We start from the raw sequence: 17,998 nt of genomic DNA on the forward strand, positions 1-17,998 counted from the left end.
CACTTCACAGAGTGACCCCGCTCTTGATGTCAGTCACAGGTAACCATTGTGACAAGCAATTTATGGTCAACATGCACTTCACAGACTGACCCCGCGCTGATGGCAGATTTATGGTCAACATGCACTTCACAGACTGACCCCGCGCTTGATGTCAGTCACAGGTAACCATTGTGACAAGCATGTATGGTCAACATTTTGAATCTGGGGAAAAAAAATTTTTTTAAATATATAAAAAATCCCTAATCCAGTGTCCAATCTGAAGCAAGATGGTTAAAGTATTCCCGGAAAATACAACTGAACAACAAAGAGTTCATTGGGACATTGGATTTTTGAAAGTCAAAAAGAGCAGTGAATTTTTGTTTGTTTGTTTGTTTTTTGTGTCAAAATTGCCTTTTTCATTTGTGTGCACAGTGTCAGTTGTGTTTATTGGCTTGAAACGTGTTTTGTACACACTGTGTTTATTGGCTTGAAACGTGTTTTGTACACACTGTGTTTATTGGCTTGAAACGTGTTTTGTACACACTGTGTTTATTGGCTTGAAACGTGTTTTGTACACACTGTGTTCATTCAGATTGTGTGCTGCAAACAGTCCTTTGTTGTTGTTTTTTAAATTTGGTGTGTGTCTGACTTGATGGTTTTTCTGTGTGGTGAGTTGTGTTGCTGTCCAGTACTGCCACTGGTCTGTTCCTGGAGGTGACTATGTGTGGTGAGTTGTGTTGCTGTCCAGTACTACCACTGGTCTGTTCCTGGAGGTGACTGTGTGGTGAGTTGTGTTGCTGTCCAGTACTGCCACTGGTCTGTTCCTGGTCTGTTCCTGGAGGTGATTGTGTGGTGAGTTGTGTTGCTGTCCAGTACTGCCACTGGTCTGTTCCTGGAGGTGACTATGTGTGGTGAGTTGTGTTGCTGTCCAGTACTACCACTGGTCTGTTCCTGGAGGTGACTATGTGTGGTGAGTTGTGTTGCTGTCCAGTACTGCCACTGGTCTGTTCCTGGAGGTGACTATGTGTGGTGAGTTGTGTTGCTGTCCAGTACGACCACTGGTCTGTTCCTGGAGGTGACTATGTGTGGTGAGTTGTGTTGCTGTCCAGTACTACCACTGGTCTGTTCCTGGAGGTGACTATGTGTGGTGAGTTGTGTTGCTGTCCAGTACTACCACTGGTCTGTTCCTGGAGGTGACTATGTGTGGTGAGTTGTGTTGCTGTCCAGTACTGCCACTGGTCTGTTCCTGGAGGTGATTGTGTGGTGAGTTGTGTTGCTGTCCAGTACTGCCACTGGTCTGTTCCTGGAGGTGATTGTGTGGTGAGTTGTGTTGCTGTCCAGTACTACCACTGGTCTGTTCCTGGAGGTGACTATGTGTGGTGAGTTGTGTTGCTGTCCAGTACTGCCACTGGTCTGTTCCTGGAGGTGACAGTGTGTGTCATGGAGCACACCTGTTCACACACCTCTGTTTTCAGCTTCCTTTACTTTTCCTTTACCTTTCCTTTACCTTTACCATATTGATACGATAGAATTATTGAACCTGTCGGACATCCATGTGCACATACTTTAAATGTGTACACACACACACGCGCACGCATGCACGCACTATAATGTGTACACACACACACACACACACTTTAAATGTGTACACACACATACGCATGCACACGCACACACGTTTTACCAACACAAATATTCACACAATGGAGGTTGAGGCAATAGCAGTTGTCCTGCACTGATGCTGACCTGGCACACAGTGTAGGTAAAACCTCCCCACCCTTGACCCATCAAGCGCTGTGACCACGATTTTAAAACCCGGGACCCCCACATAGGACTTGAGCAATGCTGTAACCAGGCCGTGTGTGCTGCAGTGAGGGAGAAGGTGAGGCCACGGAGGGTCCTGGCTCTGTGGTGAGCGCTCTGAAGGCCCGCTTAAAGGAACTGGAAGGCTCCAGGGACGGCAGACACAAGTGTCTCATTTGTCTGGTGAGTTGGGGTGACTCACAGTGCAGGCTGCAGGGTCACAATGGGTTATTAAATTGGGGTCTGGGAGGGGAAGGTGTCAATGGGTATGGGTTATTTGGGTCAGGAGAGGCAGATTTCAGTTGGGTTATTAAATTTGGGTCTGGGAGGGTCAGGGCGTCATTGGGTTATTTAGGTCAGGGAGGGGAGAGGTGTCACTGGGTTATTTAGGTCAGGGAGGGGAGAGGTGTCATTGGGTTATTTGGGTCAGGGAGGGGAGAGGTGTCACTGGGTTATTTGGGTCAGGGAGGGGAGAGGTATCACTGGGTTATTTGGGTCAGGGAGGGGAGAGGTATCACTGGGTTATTTGGGTCTGGGAGGGGAGAGGTGTCACTGGGTTATTTGGGTCAGGGAGGGGAGAGGTATCACTGGGTTATTTGGGTCAGGGAGGGGAGAGGTGTCATTGGGTTATTTGGGTCAGGGAGGGGAGAGGTGTCATTGGGTTATTTAGGTCAGGGAGGGGAGAGGTGTCACTGGGTTATTTGGGTCTGGGAGGGGAGAGGTGTCACTGGGTTATTTGGGTCAGGGAGGGGAGAGGTATCACTGGGTTATTTGGGTCAGGGAGTGGCAGGGCGTCATTGGGTTATTTGGGTCAGGGAGTGGCAAGCTTGCAGTGGGTTATTAAATTTGGGTCTTGGAGGGTCAGGGTGTCAGTGAGTATGGGTTATTTGGGTCGGGAGGGTCAGGTTTCATTTGGGTTATTAAATTTGGGTCAGGGAGGGGAGAGGTGTCACTGGGTTATTTGGGTCAGGGAGGGGAGAGGTGTCACTGGGTTATTTGGGTCAGGGAGGGGAGAGGTGTCACTGGGTTATTTGGGTCTGGGAGGGGAGAGGTGTCACTGGGTTATTTGGGTCAGGGAGGGGAGAGGTGTCACTGGGTTATTTGGGTCAGGGAGGGGAGAGGTGTCACTGGGTTATTTGGGTCAGGGAGGGGAGAGGTATCACTGGGTTATTTGGGTCAGGGAGGGGAGAGGTGTCACTGGGTTATTTGGGTCTGGGAGAGGCAGGTGTCACTGGGTTATTGAATTTGGGTGTGAGAGGGGCATGTCAACTGGTAAATAATATATGCTTTATTGATGAACATTTGTTTGTGACATATATTTATACCTTTGGTTTTGATTTGAAACAGTTTTGGGGAGGTCAAGTCATAATATACATTTTTTTCTTCGAAATCAAATTCAACTTCTGCACATTTATTTCTTAAATGTGTATGGGGTTGACAAAGTGATGACCACATTTTCTTGCCCCTGAACCAGGTGGTGGTGACAGGGGTGATGGTGGTGGTGGTGACAGGGGTGGTGGTGGTGACAGAGGTGATGGTGGTGGTGACAAGGGTGATGGTGGTGGTGACAGGGGTGGTGGTGGTGACAGGGGTGGTGGTGGTGACAGGGGTGGTGGTGGTGGTGACAGGGGTGGGTGGTGGTGGTGACAGGGGTGGTGGTGACAGGGGTGGTGGTGACAGGGGTGGTGGTGGTGGTGACAGGGGTGGTGGTGACAGGGGTGGGTGGTGGTGGTGACAGGGGTGGGTGGTGGTGACAGGGGTGGGTGGTGATGACAGGGGTGGTGGTGACAGGGGTGGGTGGTGGTGACAGGGGTGGGTGGTGATGACAGGGGTGGTGGTGGTGACAGGGGTGGGTGGTGGTGACAGGGGTGGGTGGTGGTGGTGACAGGGGTGGTGGTGGTGGTGACAGGTGTGGGTGGTGGTGACAGGGGTGGTGGTGGTGACAGGGGTGGGTGGTGGTGACAGGGGTGGTGGTGATGGTGACAGGGGTGGTGGTGGTGGTGACAGGGGTGGGTGGTGATGACAGGGGTGGTGATGGTGACAAGGGGTGGTGGTGGTGACAGGGGTGGTGATGGTGACAAGGGGGGGTGGTGGTGACAGGGGTGATGGTGACAAGGGGGGGTGATGGTGACAGGGGCGGTGTGTGTAAACTGTTCCAGAACCAGTACCAGGATCCCCTGGTGTCGGTGCAGTGCTGGCACGTCCACTGCGGTCAGTGCTGGCTGCAGACACTGGGCGCCAAGAAGCTGTGCCCTCAGTGCAATATGATCACCTCCACCACCAACCTCCGCCGCATCTACTTGTGAGCCCCACACACCTGCTCACCCACCTGATTCACAGTGTAATGATACCTTTTTAATGTCAGGTAGTAATGATACCTTTTTAATGTCAGGTAGTAATGATACCTTTTTAATGTCAGGTAGTAATGATACCTTTTTTAATGTCAGGTAGCACGCTTGTTCACCCACATGATTTAGGTGTCGTTTTTTACCTGTTTTACGTGTCCGGTCACACACCTGTTAACCACCTTGGTTTAGGTGAAATTTTGCGGGATGTTTCAGTGTCAGTTAGCACACCTGTTTAGCGCCATGATTCAGGTGTAATTTATACCTTTTTCAGTGTCAATTAGCACACCTGTTGACTGCCATGATTTAGGTGTAATTTATACCTTTTTCAGTGTCAGTTAGCACACCTGTATACCGCCATGATTCAGGTGTAATTTATACCTTTTTCACTGTCAGTTAGCACACCTGTTTACCGTCGTGATTTAGGTGTAATTTATACCTTTTTCCATGTCAGATCGCTGTCCTTTCTTATCCTTTCCTTTTAGACATAATTTGTAACTTTTTCTTCTCAGAATGTGGTACGTTCTCTTAGAAAAGTGTTGACACTTAAGACGACATAATACTATGGATTTGGGTGTACAACAAAACGACTCTTGGATGAGGACAGTGGGCAGCAGTTAAAGAAAGTGCCACATGTACTGCAAGTAGAGGTTTCAGGAAACATGTCTGGAACCGAAAACGGAGTATGGCTGCCAACATGGTGGGGTAAAAATGGTCATACACGTAAAAGCCCACTGGTGTACACACGAGTGAATGGGAGTGGCAGCCCTCCAAGGAAGTAAAAGAATTCCCACCATTACTACTTTGTTGCCTCAGGTGACTATTTGATGTTGGCCTCACATGTTTCTCCTTTTTAAAAATGGATTTTAAACATTTGCTGGTTTGATTGTTTTGGATTATTTTGTACAATTCCAAATTTCAAGAAAGTTGTTATTGAAGGGTTTTTCTTTGTTTTTTTGTTTGTTTTTTTATTGTTAATGTTAACAAAGAAATTTCTAATTTCAGGATGGAGCATTTACGAACAGTAGATGTACATAGCCTTATTAGTTAACTGTATAGTTATTTCTGGCCAATAAGGGGCAACTTTATTTACACAAACTTGACCCCTGAGGTTTGTCATGTTATGCATGTAGAAAATACCGGATTTATTTAAATTCAGAGCATGCATCTTGTATGCTCTATCGACGGGCGCAGTGGCCGAATGGTTAAAGCCTTGAACTTTCAATTTGAGGGTGCTGGGTTTGAATCTCGGTAACGGCGCCTGGTGGGTAAAGGGTGCACGGTGGAGATTTTTCCAGTCTTCCAGGTCAACATATGTGCAGACCTGCTTGTGTCTGAATCCCCTTTGTGTGTGTACGCATGCAGAACATCAAGTACACACATTAAAGATCCTGCAATCCGTGTCAGCGTTTGGTGGGTTATGGAAACAAGATCATACCCAGCATGTATACCCCCGAAAGCGGAGTATGGCTGCCTATGGCAGGGTAAAGACGGTCATACACGTAAAAGCCCACTGGTGTACATTGGAGTGAACGTGGGAGTCGCAGCCCTGGAACAGGAACAAAGAATGGGACAGGAAGGATGCACAACACATCATCACTGAATCCACTGTCACCTCAAGTAAATACAACTAAAAAAAACATAAAAAACCCCAGTGAAGAATGACTTAGTGCATATAAAAACATTATAAAATAAAATAAAATAAATTTAAAAAACCCCCAGCAAAAACAGAATAAGGACCGGCATTCGTGAATGATTATTTGCAGTTTAGATTGGTGTTGGTTTGTGTGTGTGTTTTACAGGAATGCTGCAGCCATTTAGTTTGAGATTTGGCAGTCTTACTTTTAATAAAAAGAATGTGACAAAAACAGAAATAGAAAGCTGTTATTTTTCAGTGGGTCACCTTGGTAGAAGTGAGCTCTGCATTGTTCCCAGTGAGCTGTGCATTGTTCCCAGTGAGCTGTGCATTGTTCCCAGTGAGCTGTGCATTGTTCCCAGTGAGCTGTGCATTGTTCCCAGTGAGCTGTTGGACAGTAGAAGTGAGCTCTGCATTGTTCCCAGTGAGCTCTGCATTGTTCCCAGTGAGCTGTTGGACAGTAGAAGTGAGCTGTGCATTGTTCCCAGTGAGCTGTGCATTGTTCCCAGTGAGCTGTTGGACAGTAGAAGTGAGCTCTGCATTGTTCCCAGTGAGCTCTGCATTGTTCCCAGTGAGCTGTGCATTGTTCCCAGTGAGCTGTGCATTGTTCCCAGTGAGCTGTGCATTGTTCCCAGTGAGCTCTGCATTGTTCCCAGTGAGCTGTGCATTGTTCCCAGTGAGCTGTGCATTGTTCCCAGTGAGCTCTGCAATGTTCCCAGTGAGCTGTTGGACAGTAGAAGTGAGCTGTGCATTGTTCCCAGTGAGCTGTGCATTGTTCCCAGTGAGCTGTTGGACAGTAGAAGTGAGCTCTGCATTGTTCCCAGTGAGCTGTTGGACAGTGGAGACAATCATGCTTATCATTAGGTGATCACCTTGGTAGAAGTGAGCTCTGCATTGTTCCCAGTGAGCTGTTGGACAGTGGAGACGACCATACTTATCATTAGGTGATCACCTTGGTAGAAGTGAGCTCTGCATTGTTCCCAGTGAGCTGTTGGACAGTGGAGACGACCATACTTATCATTAGGTGATCACCTTGGTAGAAGTGAGCTCTGCATTGTTCCCAGTGAGCTGTTGGACAGTGGAGACAATCATGCTTATCATTAGGTGATCACCTTGGTAGAAGTGAGCTCTGCATTGTTCCCAGTGAGCTGTTGGACAGTGGAGACAATCATGCTTATCATTAGGTGACTGTAAACAGCGCTCAGTCTGTAGTTTTGTTTTTTTTGGGGGGTGTTTTTTTTTTTCAGCAGATGTAAAGCTCATCCCTGATAGGTCTTTTGTAGCTGACTGGGCTGTGAGCAACATGAACAATGATCAGTGAATGTTGTGGAGCATGTATGGATGAGTATGCACTCTTTGATGTCTCCTTGAAACTGAATAGACGTGTATGTTTATGTGGTGTGTTGTTGTCCTCCCTGTCAGTGGACTCAGTTTTGGTGTCACATACTGTACAATGTCAAACTGATTCAGGTTCTCAAAGATACTCGGTGCTGAGGTTTGTTGCTAGCTCTAGAGCAGTGCTGGTGATCAGTTGTCCGTTCTTTTCCATCGTATGTTTCAGTTGAGTGTTTGTTGGTTTGTTTTTCCCTCCTGGAGCCGTATTCAGGACAAAATTCATTTTGCCTTCAGGCAAGTTATCTTTGACATGGTTTGGAGCCGCAGGTACAGATTACCTTAAAGGATAAGTTATCTTCGTATTCAAGACAAAATTCATTTTGCCTTCAGGCAAGTTATCTTTGACATGGTTTGGAGCCACAGGTACAGATTACCTTAAAGGATAAGTTATCTTTGTATTCAAGACAAAATTCATTTTGCCTTCAGGCAAGTTATCGTTGACATGGTTTGGAGCCGCAGGTACAGATTACCTTAAAGGATAAGTTATCTTCGTATTCAAGACAAAATTCATTTTGCCTTCAGGCAAGTTATCTTTGACATGGTTTGGAGCCGCAGGTACACATTACCTTAAAGGATAAGTTATCTTCGTATTCAAGACAGAGTTCATTTTGCCTTCAGGCAAGTTATCTTTGACATGGTTTGGAGCCACAGGTACACATTACCTTGAAGGATAAGTTATCTTCGTATTCAAGACACGTGGTTTACTCAGACAGCTAACCCATCGTCTTTTTTTTTTTTTTTTTTTTAAATCCCAGGGATTCCCGTCTGTGCATGCTCTCAGTTTCACTTCTCATCGCACCACAGATCAGAACAATGTCAAGATAGTTTGTAAAACACATGCTATCCGTAAAGACGCTTCTTTTCTCTTAAAAAAAGGAAGAAAAAAAGGAAAGAAAAATGCTGCAAAAGGATCCGCCATATTTACCTCTGCTTCGTGGCCAGTCACCCTTGGCAGGTAGTAAGGGTAAATTGCCTTCAGGTTTGTAGACACGCGGGTAGACTCTTGTGTTAATGAATACTGGATATTGCTTACCCTCGGGCAGTTTGCCTTGCCTCAGGCAGATTACCTGCAGGTACACATTTACCCTCAGACAGGATGTTCTCTTGAATATGGCCACTGTTTATCTATTGTTTGTGTTGAGCAGACAGTGTGTGTGTGTGTGTGTGTGACTCTGTGTGTGTGTGTGACTCTGTGTGTGTGTGTGTGTGTGTGTGACTCTGTGTGTGTGTGTGTGTGTATGTGTGTGTGTGTGTGACTCTGTGTGTGTGTGTGTGTGTGTGTGTGTGTGTGTGTGACTCTGTGTGTGTGTGTGTGTGTGTGTGTGTGTGTGTGATGGAGGATGGAAGGCGCCATGTGCAATAAGGGAAACAGTGTGAATACTGATTGCTCAGGAAATAAACTGGAGATGATTTTGAACCAACTAAGTGTGGTCATGGGTTGTTTTTTTTTCTGGTTATGACTGAGTGCGTGGAATTTAAGCTGCTGTCCATAGAGAGGGAGATTTTCAAGAAGCCTTCCACTGGAGTGTGAGATTTTCATACCATATTTGTCACACTCTTCAAATCTGTCATACAATTTGAACACTTCCTGGTTTATTCTTGGTCAGATTTAGATTTTTTTATGATTATGATTACATTAGTACACACTGGTTAAGCTTGTGATCTTTGAATTTAAAATCTGCAGGCATGAAAGTATTAGATGTAAAAACAAAAAACACACTTTTTTCAAAACCTTGAATTGACCAGGGCAAACACCAAACAGGTTGACAACTAAAAGTGCATGAATCTGATAAACACACTTCTCGTTTTTACTTTTTTGCTCTTTTTCAAAAAGCTATTTGATAGGATTGACAAAATGAACATTCTGATGGAATTAGGTGAAACAAAATAGAAAAATGATATTTTGTATAACATTGTAATCATGATGTTCACACACTTGTACAGTTTGGAAAAAAAAAGATAGTAGACTTCATTTGGTCTAACTGATGTCTTTCAGTTCAGCAGCAGTTATGATTTTTCTCAGTTTTGTTTAAAGAGGCGGATAGAATTGCATACCCTCAGCTACAGCCTGTGTTTGATGTGAGGTTGGTGGGCAGATTTCTCAGCAGACAGGAACAGAGTTATTTCCTCCTACTTTCTTCTTTCCATTACATGACCAACATGGACTTGCCTATGACTCTCTCATGGTCAGTGCATGCATGGTACTTTCCGATCTCCACAACCCACCATACACTGACATGGATTCCAGGATTTTTAATGTGCATGTTTGATCTTTTGCATATGTATAGTTATAAACACGAAAGGGTTCAAGAACTAGCAGGTCTGTACATATGTTGACCTTGCCGGTCAGAAAATCTCCACCCTTCACCCACCCAGATGCCTGACCAGCAGCATAACCCAATGCCCTCGTCAGGCTTGAGTCCATGCATATTTTCTATTCTGTGTACCTATCACAGGGACTTTTGTCCACAGAATTTTGCCAGAGGACAACTCATTGCCATGGGTTCTATTCCAGTGCCCCAAGTGCGTGCTACACACAGGACCTCGCTTGATCGTCTCATCCGAATGACCAGATGTCAGTTTGATTTTCCAGTCAAACTTGGGAGAAAGGGGGAGAGCAGGACTTGAACCCAGACCGCATGTCTACTGTATTAGCAGATAGCATCTGAACCATTCTGTCGCCTTGTGCTTATGTGGACAATAATGACAATAATGGTGATGAACGTAATGAACACAAATGTGGACAATAATAACAATGACAATAATGGTGGTGAAAGTAATGACAACAGCGACTATGATGATAGTGATAACAACAATGATGATGATAATGATGGGGACCAAATAATAATAGAATATTTGTATAGCGCTTCCATACAAAACACACGTGCGTGCGCATGCACTCTCTCTCTCTCTCCACCCTCCTCTAACCCACCTTCCCACACGCATGGTACAATATTTTTGACGCGGACTCCAATGCTCAAAAAAAAAAAAAAAAAGAATAGCTCATTGGCCAGGAAAGCTGAAGCCAACTGGACGCCACACTGATAATCGTATCCGGCTGCCAGTCCGTTGAGAAGTCCACAGGAATCTGAGCTTAACTAACGTTGCTAGCAAGTGAAACAGAAAGCTTGCCGTGAAGCAGTAATCGTAGCCAGCCGAACGCTTGGCTACATATATGAAGTTACCGCTTCGCGCTTTACTAACACGAGTAGCAAAATGGCTGATTGAACACTTCAGTTAGCGAAGGAGCTCAAAGAAGGCAAACGCTATCCACCTATTTTTAGAGCAGCGGGTGGGTCCCTTTTCTTATCTCCCATGCAGTTACGTCAAAGGCCTGACCTTCATACGTCAGGCTGGTATAACGTCACAAAGAAAACTGACTGTCAACGTGACTCCTCCCACCCTGTGTGAAAGAAGCACTGGGTGAGTGGGAAGAAATGTAGACAAAGAAAACTGACTGTCAACATGACTCCTCCCACCCTGTGCGCAAGGGGCGCCGGGTGAGTGGGAAGAAATGTAGACAAAGAAAACAATGACTGTCAACATGACTCCTCCCACCCTGTGTGCAAGGGGCGCTGGGTGAGTGGGAAGAAATGTAGACAAAGAAAACAATGACTGTCAACATGACTCCTCCCACCCTGTGTGAAAGAAGCACTGGGTGAGTGGGAAGAAATGTAGACAAAGAAAACAATGACTGTCAACATGACTCCTCCCACCCTGTGCGCAAGAGGCACTGGGTGAGTGGGAAGAAATGTAGACAAAGAAAACTGACTGTCGACATGACTCCTCCCACCCTGTGTGAAAGAAGCACTGGGTGAGTGGGAAGAAATGTAGACAAAGAAAACAATGATTGTCAACATGACTCCTCCCACCCTGTGTGCAAGAGGCACTGGGTGAGTGGGAAGAAATGTAGACAAAGAAAACAATGACTGTCAACATGACTCCTCCCACCCTGTGTGCAAGGGGCGCTGGGTGAGTGGGAAGAAATGTAGACAAAGAAAACAATGACTGTCAACATGACTCCTCCCACCCTGTGTGAAAGAAGCACTGGGTGAGTGGGAAGAAATGTAGACAAAGAAAACAATGACTGTCAACATGACTCCTCCCACCCTGTGCGCAAGAGGCACTGGGTGAGTGGGAAGAAATGTAGACAAAGAAAACTGACTGTCAACATGACTCCTCCCACCCTGTGTGAAAGAAGCACTGGGTGAGTGGGAAGAAATGTAGACAAAGAAAACAATGATTGTCAACGTGACTCCTCCCACCCTGTGTGCAAGAGGCACTGGGTGAGTGGGAAGAAATGTAGACAAAGAAAACAATGATTGTCAACATGACTCCTCCCACCCTGTGTGCAAGAGGCACTGGGTGAGTGGGAAGAAATGTAGACAAAGAAAACTGTCAACATGACTCCTCCCACCCTGTGTGAAAGAAGCACTGGGTGAGTGGGAAGAAATGTAGACAAAGAAAACAATGACTGTCAACATGACTCCTCCCACCCTGTGTGCAAGAGGCGCCGGGTGAGTGGGAAGAAATGTAGACAACTTCACCGGAAAGTGTACACAAAGAAAGGAGGAGAAGGGTGTGGGAAGAAGTAAAAGGAGGAGGTGGAAAAGTTGTTAAAGAAAAAAAAAAAAACGCTCAAAACTTACCAAAGAGACCGAGTACTCTATTTGCGTCAGACAAAAAGAAACAAAAAAGTAGAGGTTGCGAGGATATAAATCACACACATACACTCTCTACCTCACATACGCACACACACACACGCACATTTCAACACACACGACACTGTCTATTGCAATCACTCTCCGACACACTCTGACACGTAGATCGACTAACACAGATCCCCCAACAACCCCTTCCCCCCTCTCCTCCCCCCCCCCCCTCACACACACACATAATCCCCCCCACCCACACCCTCACCCCCACCGCTTCAAGCGCACACATAATCTTTCACCATTCACGCAGTAAAAACATCACCTTTTTATTACTCTCTTCACTGCATGAAAAAACATTATGGGTGTGTGCGTGCGTGTGTGTGTATGTGTGTGTGTGCGAGCGCGCACGCGCGCGCCTGTGTGTGTGTGTGTGTCCACGGATAGGATTGGTTTGTTTTCATGTCAAGGTTACGTTAAAGAGACCCTCTGACACACGTCCTGACCAGTGGTCTGGAGTGACGGCTGAAAAAGACTGCTGGAGTGACCGCTGGTTAGTGGGTCCACAACTGTGTGGGACAATAGCTACATGTGTGTGTGGATGGGGAGGGGGGGGGGGGTCGAGGGTCAACTGGGGGGTGGGAGGCACTGATAACCCACATGTTCCAGTCACGTCACGGATGTCAGGTAAGGGCAGGAAGGTGGTAGAGGAAGGCGGGAGATGGGGGTGAGTGTGGGCGGATAGGGTTGGAACAGCTCCGGGTATGGGTAAGTTTTCATCGCCCGTGATTCTGTGTGTGTGTGTGTGACAGAGACAGAGAAAGACATAGATAAACAGACACAGACAGAGAGACAGAGACTGACAGGGGCACAGACGGAGACAAAGAACCCTCCCTCCACCCCCCAACCAACCCCCCGCCACCTCCACCACCACGCATACACACAAACAAGCAAAGACAGACACACTCACAACGACCCCTCCTCCCCCCTTCCCCCTTCCCTCCCCCCTTGCCCCCCTCCCAACTCAGTCGTCGGAAGTCATTTCCGGGTCAACAGATCACACACACCGGTAACACAATGCGCCATGAATATACATACTGATAACAGGATATACCTTTTTCACCTCATCACACTACTGATCAGACACACAGGTAACACAATGAACCATGGACACACACACACACACACACAGGATATACCTTTTTCACCTCATCACACTACTGATCAGACACACAGGTAACACAATGAACCATGGACACACACACACACACACACACACACACACACACACACAGGATATACCTTTTTCACCTCATCACACTACTGACCACAAATCAGATACACAGGTAACACAATGAGCCATGGACACACACACACACACACACACACACACACACACACACACACACACACACACACAAACATGCAGGATATACCTTTTTCACCTCATCACACTACTGATCACTGATCAGACACAAAGGTGACAGTGCACCGTGAACACACACACACACACACACACACACACACACACACACACACACACACACAGGATATACCTTTTTCACCTCATCACACTACTGACCACAGATCAGCCACACAGGTAACACAATGAACCATGGACACACACACACACACACACACACACACACACACACACACAGGATATACCTTTTGCGACTCATCACGCTGCTAATTACTGATCACACACACAGGTAACACAATGCATCATGAACACACACACACACACACACACACACACACACACACACACACACACACACAGAGGGGATATACATTTTTCACCCCACACTACTGACCACAGATCAGACACACACATAACACAATTCCCCATGAACACACATGCGACATGTCTTTTTCACCTGATGCTACTGACCACAGCTCAGACAGGTATTAATTTTCACCTCACACTAAGTGATCAGACACACAGATAGCACATTGAACCATGAACACACACGACGTTCCTTTTTCACTAATTACCACACACAGATGACATAGTGCTTTTTTTCTTCTTTAAAAAAAAAAAAAGGATTAGTATTATGTTTTACAACAAATCCAAGACCTGGCGATGATGATGATGTAAGCGCGTTGGGTCACGCTGCTGGTCAGGCATCTGCTTGGCAGATGTGGTGTAGCGTATATGGATTTGACCGAACGCAGTGACGCCAGGTTTTGGGCCAAATGTCCTTTATTCCTCTCTATGGTTAACCTAGGGGTGGGGAACAGGGAAGTAAGAGGATTACAGACTTCAGGTTTTGGGCCAAATGTCCTTTATCCCTCTATGGTTAACCTAGGGGTAGAGAACGGGAAAGTAAGAGGATTGAGGAACACAGGACTGGAAAGTAAGAGGATTGAGGAACATAGGACTGGAAAGTAAGAGGATTAAGGAACACAGGACTGGAAAGTAAGAGGATTGAGGAACACAGGACTGGAAAGTAAGAGGATTGAGGAACACAGGACTGGAAAGTAAGAGGATTGAGGAACACAGGACTGGAAAGTAAGAGGATTAAGGAACACAGGACTGGACAGTAAGGAGCTGGAAGGAAATCTACAAATAAATCATGAATCCTGTCAGGCTGGTTTAGGCCTGTTAACCCAGACTTTTTTTTTCTCTCTCTTTTGTTAATGTCATTTTTATATACATGAAAATTAACAGAAATGCTCCTGGTTGTTCAAGGAAAACTTTAGAATTCACTTTGAAAACAATGAAAAAACTCCGGATTGGTCAAGTCAGACCGATAACAGTTTAGATAACTGTTGTGCACGTGCAGCACTGACACTGAAGCACAAACTGCTCACAGCGAAACAAACGCTCTCTCTGTCTCTGTCTCTGTCCTGTCTGCCTGTCTCTCTCTCGCTGTCTCCGTGCCACAATAGTGAACTTCCCCCCCCCCCTCCTGGAAACCACCGTCACCCACACCACGCATCCGCCTTCTCCCCTCCCCCCCTCCCCGCCCCCCCTAAATTGGACACTTTCTCTTCTCCCCACCCTCTTCCCTATTAATTAAATTTAATATTTCTCCCTCTCTCCACCACCATCCCCCCCTTCCCCCCTTCCCCGTACCACCCTCACCTTCCTCCCCACCAACCCCTTTCATTCACCAGTCCTGCGCCGGAGTTCGATGCCAGCACTGTGTGACCTCTGAACTTGCCACCAGCCAATCAAGGCGCTCCACACTCCCGGAACTGCGTTCCTCTACTGACGTCACAGCCGAGGAAAGACGTTTTTGTAACGTGTGTGTGTGTGTGTGTGTGTGTGTGTACACCTGTGGATGTGTGTAACATGTATAAATAGGGTCGTCGCTTCAGTCAGCTAACTGAGTTTGCGTACAATTCAGACCTGGATTCACAGAGAGAGAGAGAGAGAGAGAGGCATGATTTTATTTCAATGGTGATCCCAAACCATTGAAGGGAGACAACTTTGGGCGACGCGTTTCTTCAGCTGGACAAACGGGGTCCTCCAAAAAAGACCGATCGCCGCGAGAAAGTAAGTGCATGTTTGTTTGTTTGTTGAAATGTAGTCCGTATCTTCCTTCAGTGTCCAGTGTTCATTTGTGTGTGTGTGTGTGTGTGTGTGTGTGTGTGTGTGTGTTCATTGTTCGATGTTCAATAGTCATTTATTCGGTTCACTGTTCAGTGTTCATTGTTCCCCAGTCATGGCTCATTGGTAAGGTGATCACTGTTAGGTGTTAATTGTTGGGTGTGTTCAGTGCTCAGTGCAGAAGTTTGTAGTGACAGAAACATTATTTCAGGGCTGGCGGTGTGACTTGATCAGTCACCTTGTGGACTGTTGTTACCCTCTCTTTCTGTGTGTGCACGTAGTACTGTGAAAACTCAGCCTGTTTTGTGATGTCTGTTGCAGCAGCAGCTCTGATCACGTGTTTCAGTGTCAGATGTCTGTCTGCAGCCTCAGGGAACTAACAAAAAAAACTGCAGACACACTGACGGAGTGAGTGACGTCACCACTGACTGCATTGCTGTGTTCTTCGGGGCTTTTGCTCCAGCAGTCAACACAACACCACAAGGTGCTCACAGGACCACACACACACACACACACACACACACACACACACACACACACTCCTTGGCCGCCCATCCCTGTCCAGACAAAGCCCAACCAGTGCTAGCTGTCTTCGTTCGGCCACTCAGGGACTCTACTTTGCAAAGAGTCCCCCACCCACCAACCCCCCTCCACCCCCAGCCTCTCAACACGCCCCCTCGGCCCCTCTTGCCACACACACACACACACACACACACAACACCACCACCACCACAGTCATGAAGTGGAGGAAAGCCCTGACAGTGCTGGCCTCTCGGAAGAAGATCGACTCGGCGGCCATATTCGACCTCCAGGGCCGATTACTCTCACGGACGGAGAACTTCGCGGAGAAGCAGGAGCACGTGGACTCTGTGCTGCACGCGCTGGCAGCCCCCTCCTCCTCCCCCCTCCAGCTGCTCAAGCTGCGCGTGTTCGGTGACGTCTTCACGTGCCTCGCGCCGGGACCCGCCGGCATCCTGTTGGCCAAGGCCGATCACCGCCTCTTCACTGCGGCTGTGGCCTCCCCTTACTGTGTCGTCATCGCCTTCGCCAAGCAGGGGGCGCGCGGCTCGTGCCTGTACGAGGTGACGGAGTTCTGCAAGCTGCTGGAGAGCAAGGTGTGCCCCCGTCTCTCCTCCTCCCACCCCCACCGGGCCACTTCCACCCCCACTCCAGCCACCTCCTTTCAGTCACACACACACGAAGAGAGTGACACGAGCACAGAGAACAGTGAGGTAATAGAGAATGGTCAGAGAATAGAGAACAGCGTGGAGATAGAGGTGGTCAGAGAATAGAGAATGGTCAGAGAATAGAGAACAGCGTGGAGATAGAGGTGGTCAGAGAATAGAGAATGGTCAGAGAATAGAGAACAGCGTGGAGATAGAGGGTGGTCAGAGAATAGAGAACAGCGTGGAGATAGAGGTGGTAAGAGAATAGAGAACACGTGGAGATAGAGGTGGTCAGAGAATAGAGAACACGTGGAGATAGAGGTGGTCAGAGAATAGAGAACAGCGTGGAGATAGAGGGTGGTCAGAAAATAGAGAATGGTCAGAAAATAGAGAACAGCGTGGAGATAGAGGGTGGTCAGAGAATAGAGAATGGTCAGAGAATAGAGAACACGTGGAGATAGAGGGTGGTCAGAGAATAGAGAATGGTCAGAGAATAGAGAACAGCGTGGAGATAGAGGGTGGTCAGAGAATAGAGAATGGTCAGAGAATAGAGAACACGTGGTCGGAGAATGGTCAGAGAATAGAGAACAGCGTGGAGATAGAGGTGGTCAGAGAATAGAGAACAGCGTGGAGATAGAGGGTGGTCAGAGAATAGAGAATGGTCAGAGAATAGAGAACAGCGTGGAGATAGAGGGTGGTCAGAGAATAGAGAACAGCGTGGAGATGGAGGGTGCTCAGAGAATAGAGAATGGTCAGAGAATAGAGAACACGTGGTCGGAGAATGGTCAGAGAATAGAGAACAGCGTGGAGATAGAGGTGGTCAGAGAATAGAGAACAGCGTGGAGATAGAGGGTGGTCAGAGAATAGAGAACAGCGTGGAGATAGAGGGTGCTCAGAGAATAGAGAACAGCGTGGAGATGGAGGGTGCTCAGAGAATAGAGGGTGCTCAGAGTATAGATGGTGATCAGAGAATAGAAAGTGGTCAGAGAATAGAGGGTGGTCAGAGAACAGAGGGTGGTCAGAGAATAGAGAATGGTCAGAGTATCAGTATCAGTAGCTCAAGGAGGCGACACTGCGTTCGGACAAATCCATATACGGTACACCACATCTGCCAAGCAGATGCCTGACCCAGCGCAACCCAACGCGCTTAGGAATGGTCAGAGAATAGAGGGTGGTCATAGTATAGAGGGTGGTCAGAGCATAGGGGGTGGTCAGAGAATGGTCATAGTATAGAGGGTGGTCAGAGAATGGTCAGAGTATAGAGGGTGGTCAGAGAATGGTCAGAGTATAGAGGGTGGTCAGAGAATGGTCAGAGTATAGAGGGTGGTCAGAGAATGGTCAGAGTATAGAGGGTGGTCAGAGAATGGTCAGAGTATAGAGGGTGGTCAGAGAATGGTCAGAGTATAGAGGGGTGGTATAGAGGGTGGTCAGAGAATGGTCAGAGTATAGAGGGGTGGTCAGAG

General features: G+C 47.2%; 2 protein-coding genes across 14 annotated transcripts in view; both read left to right on the forward strand.

The window, feature by feature from the left end:
* Positions 1-4,179, forward strand: part of LOC143294766 (E3 ubiquitin-protein ligase Rnf220-like) — a 35,761-nt gene extending 31,582 nt beyond the window's left edge. For both annotated transcript variants that reach the window (XM_076606237.1, XM_076606238.1), the window contains exons 12-13: positions 1,851-1,965; positions 3,942-4,179. In XM_076606237.1, the coding sequence (XP_076462352.1) occupies positions 1,851-1,965; positions 3,942-4,088 (262 nt within the window). In that variant the 3' untranslated portion in view covers positions 4,089-4,179. The remainder of the gene's footprint in view (positions 1-1,850; positions 1,966-3,941) is intronic.
* An 11,874-nt stretch (positions 4,180-16,053) lies between these two features.
* Positions 16,054-17,998, forward strand: LOC143294804 (uncharacterized). 12 transcript variants are annotated; one of them, XR_013056934.1, is made up of 3 exons: positions 16,743-16,753; positions 16,823-16,856; positions 16,892-17,998. XR_013056934.1 is itself a non-coding variant. In XM_076606290.1 (2 exons), the coding sequence occupies exon 1, from the start codon at positions 16,107-16,109 to the stop codon at positions 16,659-16,661; it is 555 nt and encodes a 184-aa protein (XP_076462405.1). In that variant the 5' UTR covers positions 16,054-16,106; the 3' UTR covers positions 16,662-17,351; positions 17,423-17,998. The 12 variants fall into 12 exon arrangements, 11 of the variants coding, with proteins under 11 accessions (XP_076462405.1, XP_076462406.1, XP_076462404.1 ...); XM_076606290.1 differs by having other exon boundaries at positions 16,054-17,351; positions 17,423-17,998; XM_076606291.1 differs by having other exon boundaries at positions 16,054-17,305; positions 17,374-17,998.

Source organism: Babylonia areolata, chromosome 20, assembly GCF_041734735.1.
Source record: "Babylonia areolata isolate BAREFJ2019XMU chromosome 20, ASM4173473v1, whole genome shotgun sequence".
Classification (NCBI taxonomy): domain Eukaryota; kingdom Metazoa; phylum Mollusca; class Gastropoda; order Neogastropoda; family Buccinidae; genus Babylonia; species Babylonia areolata.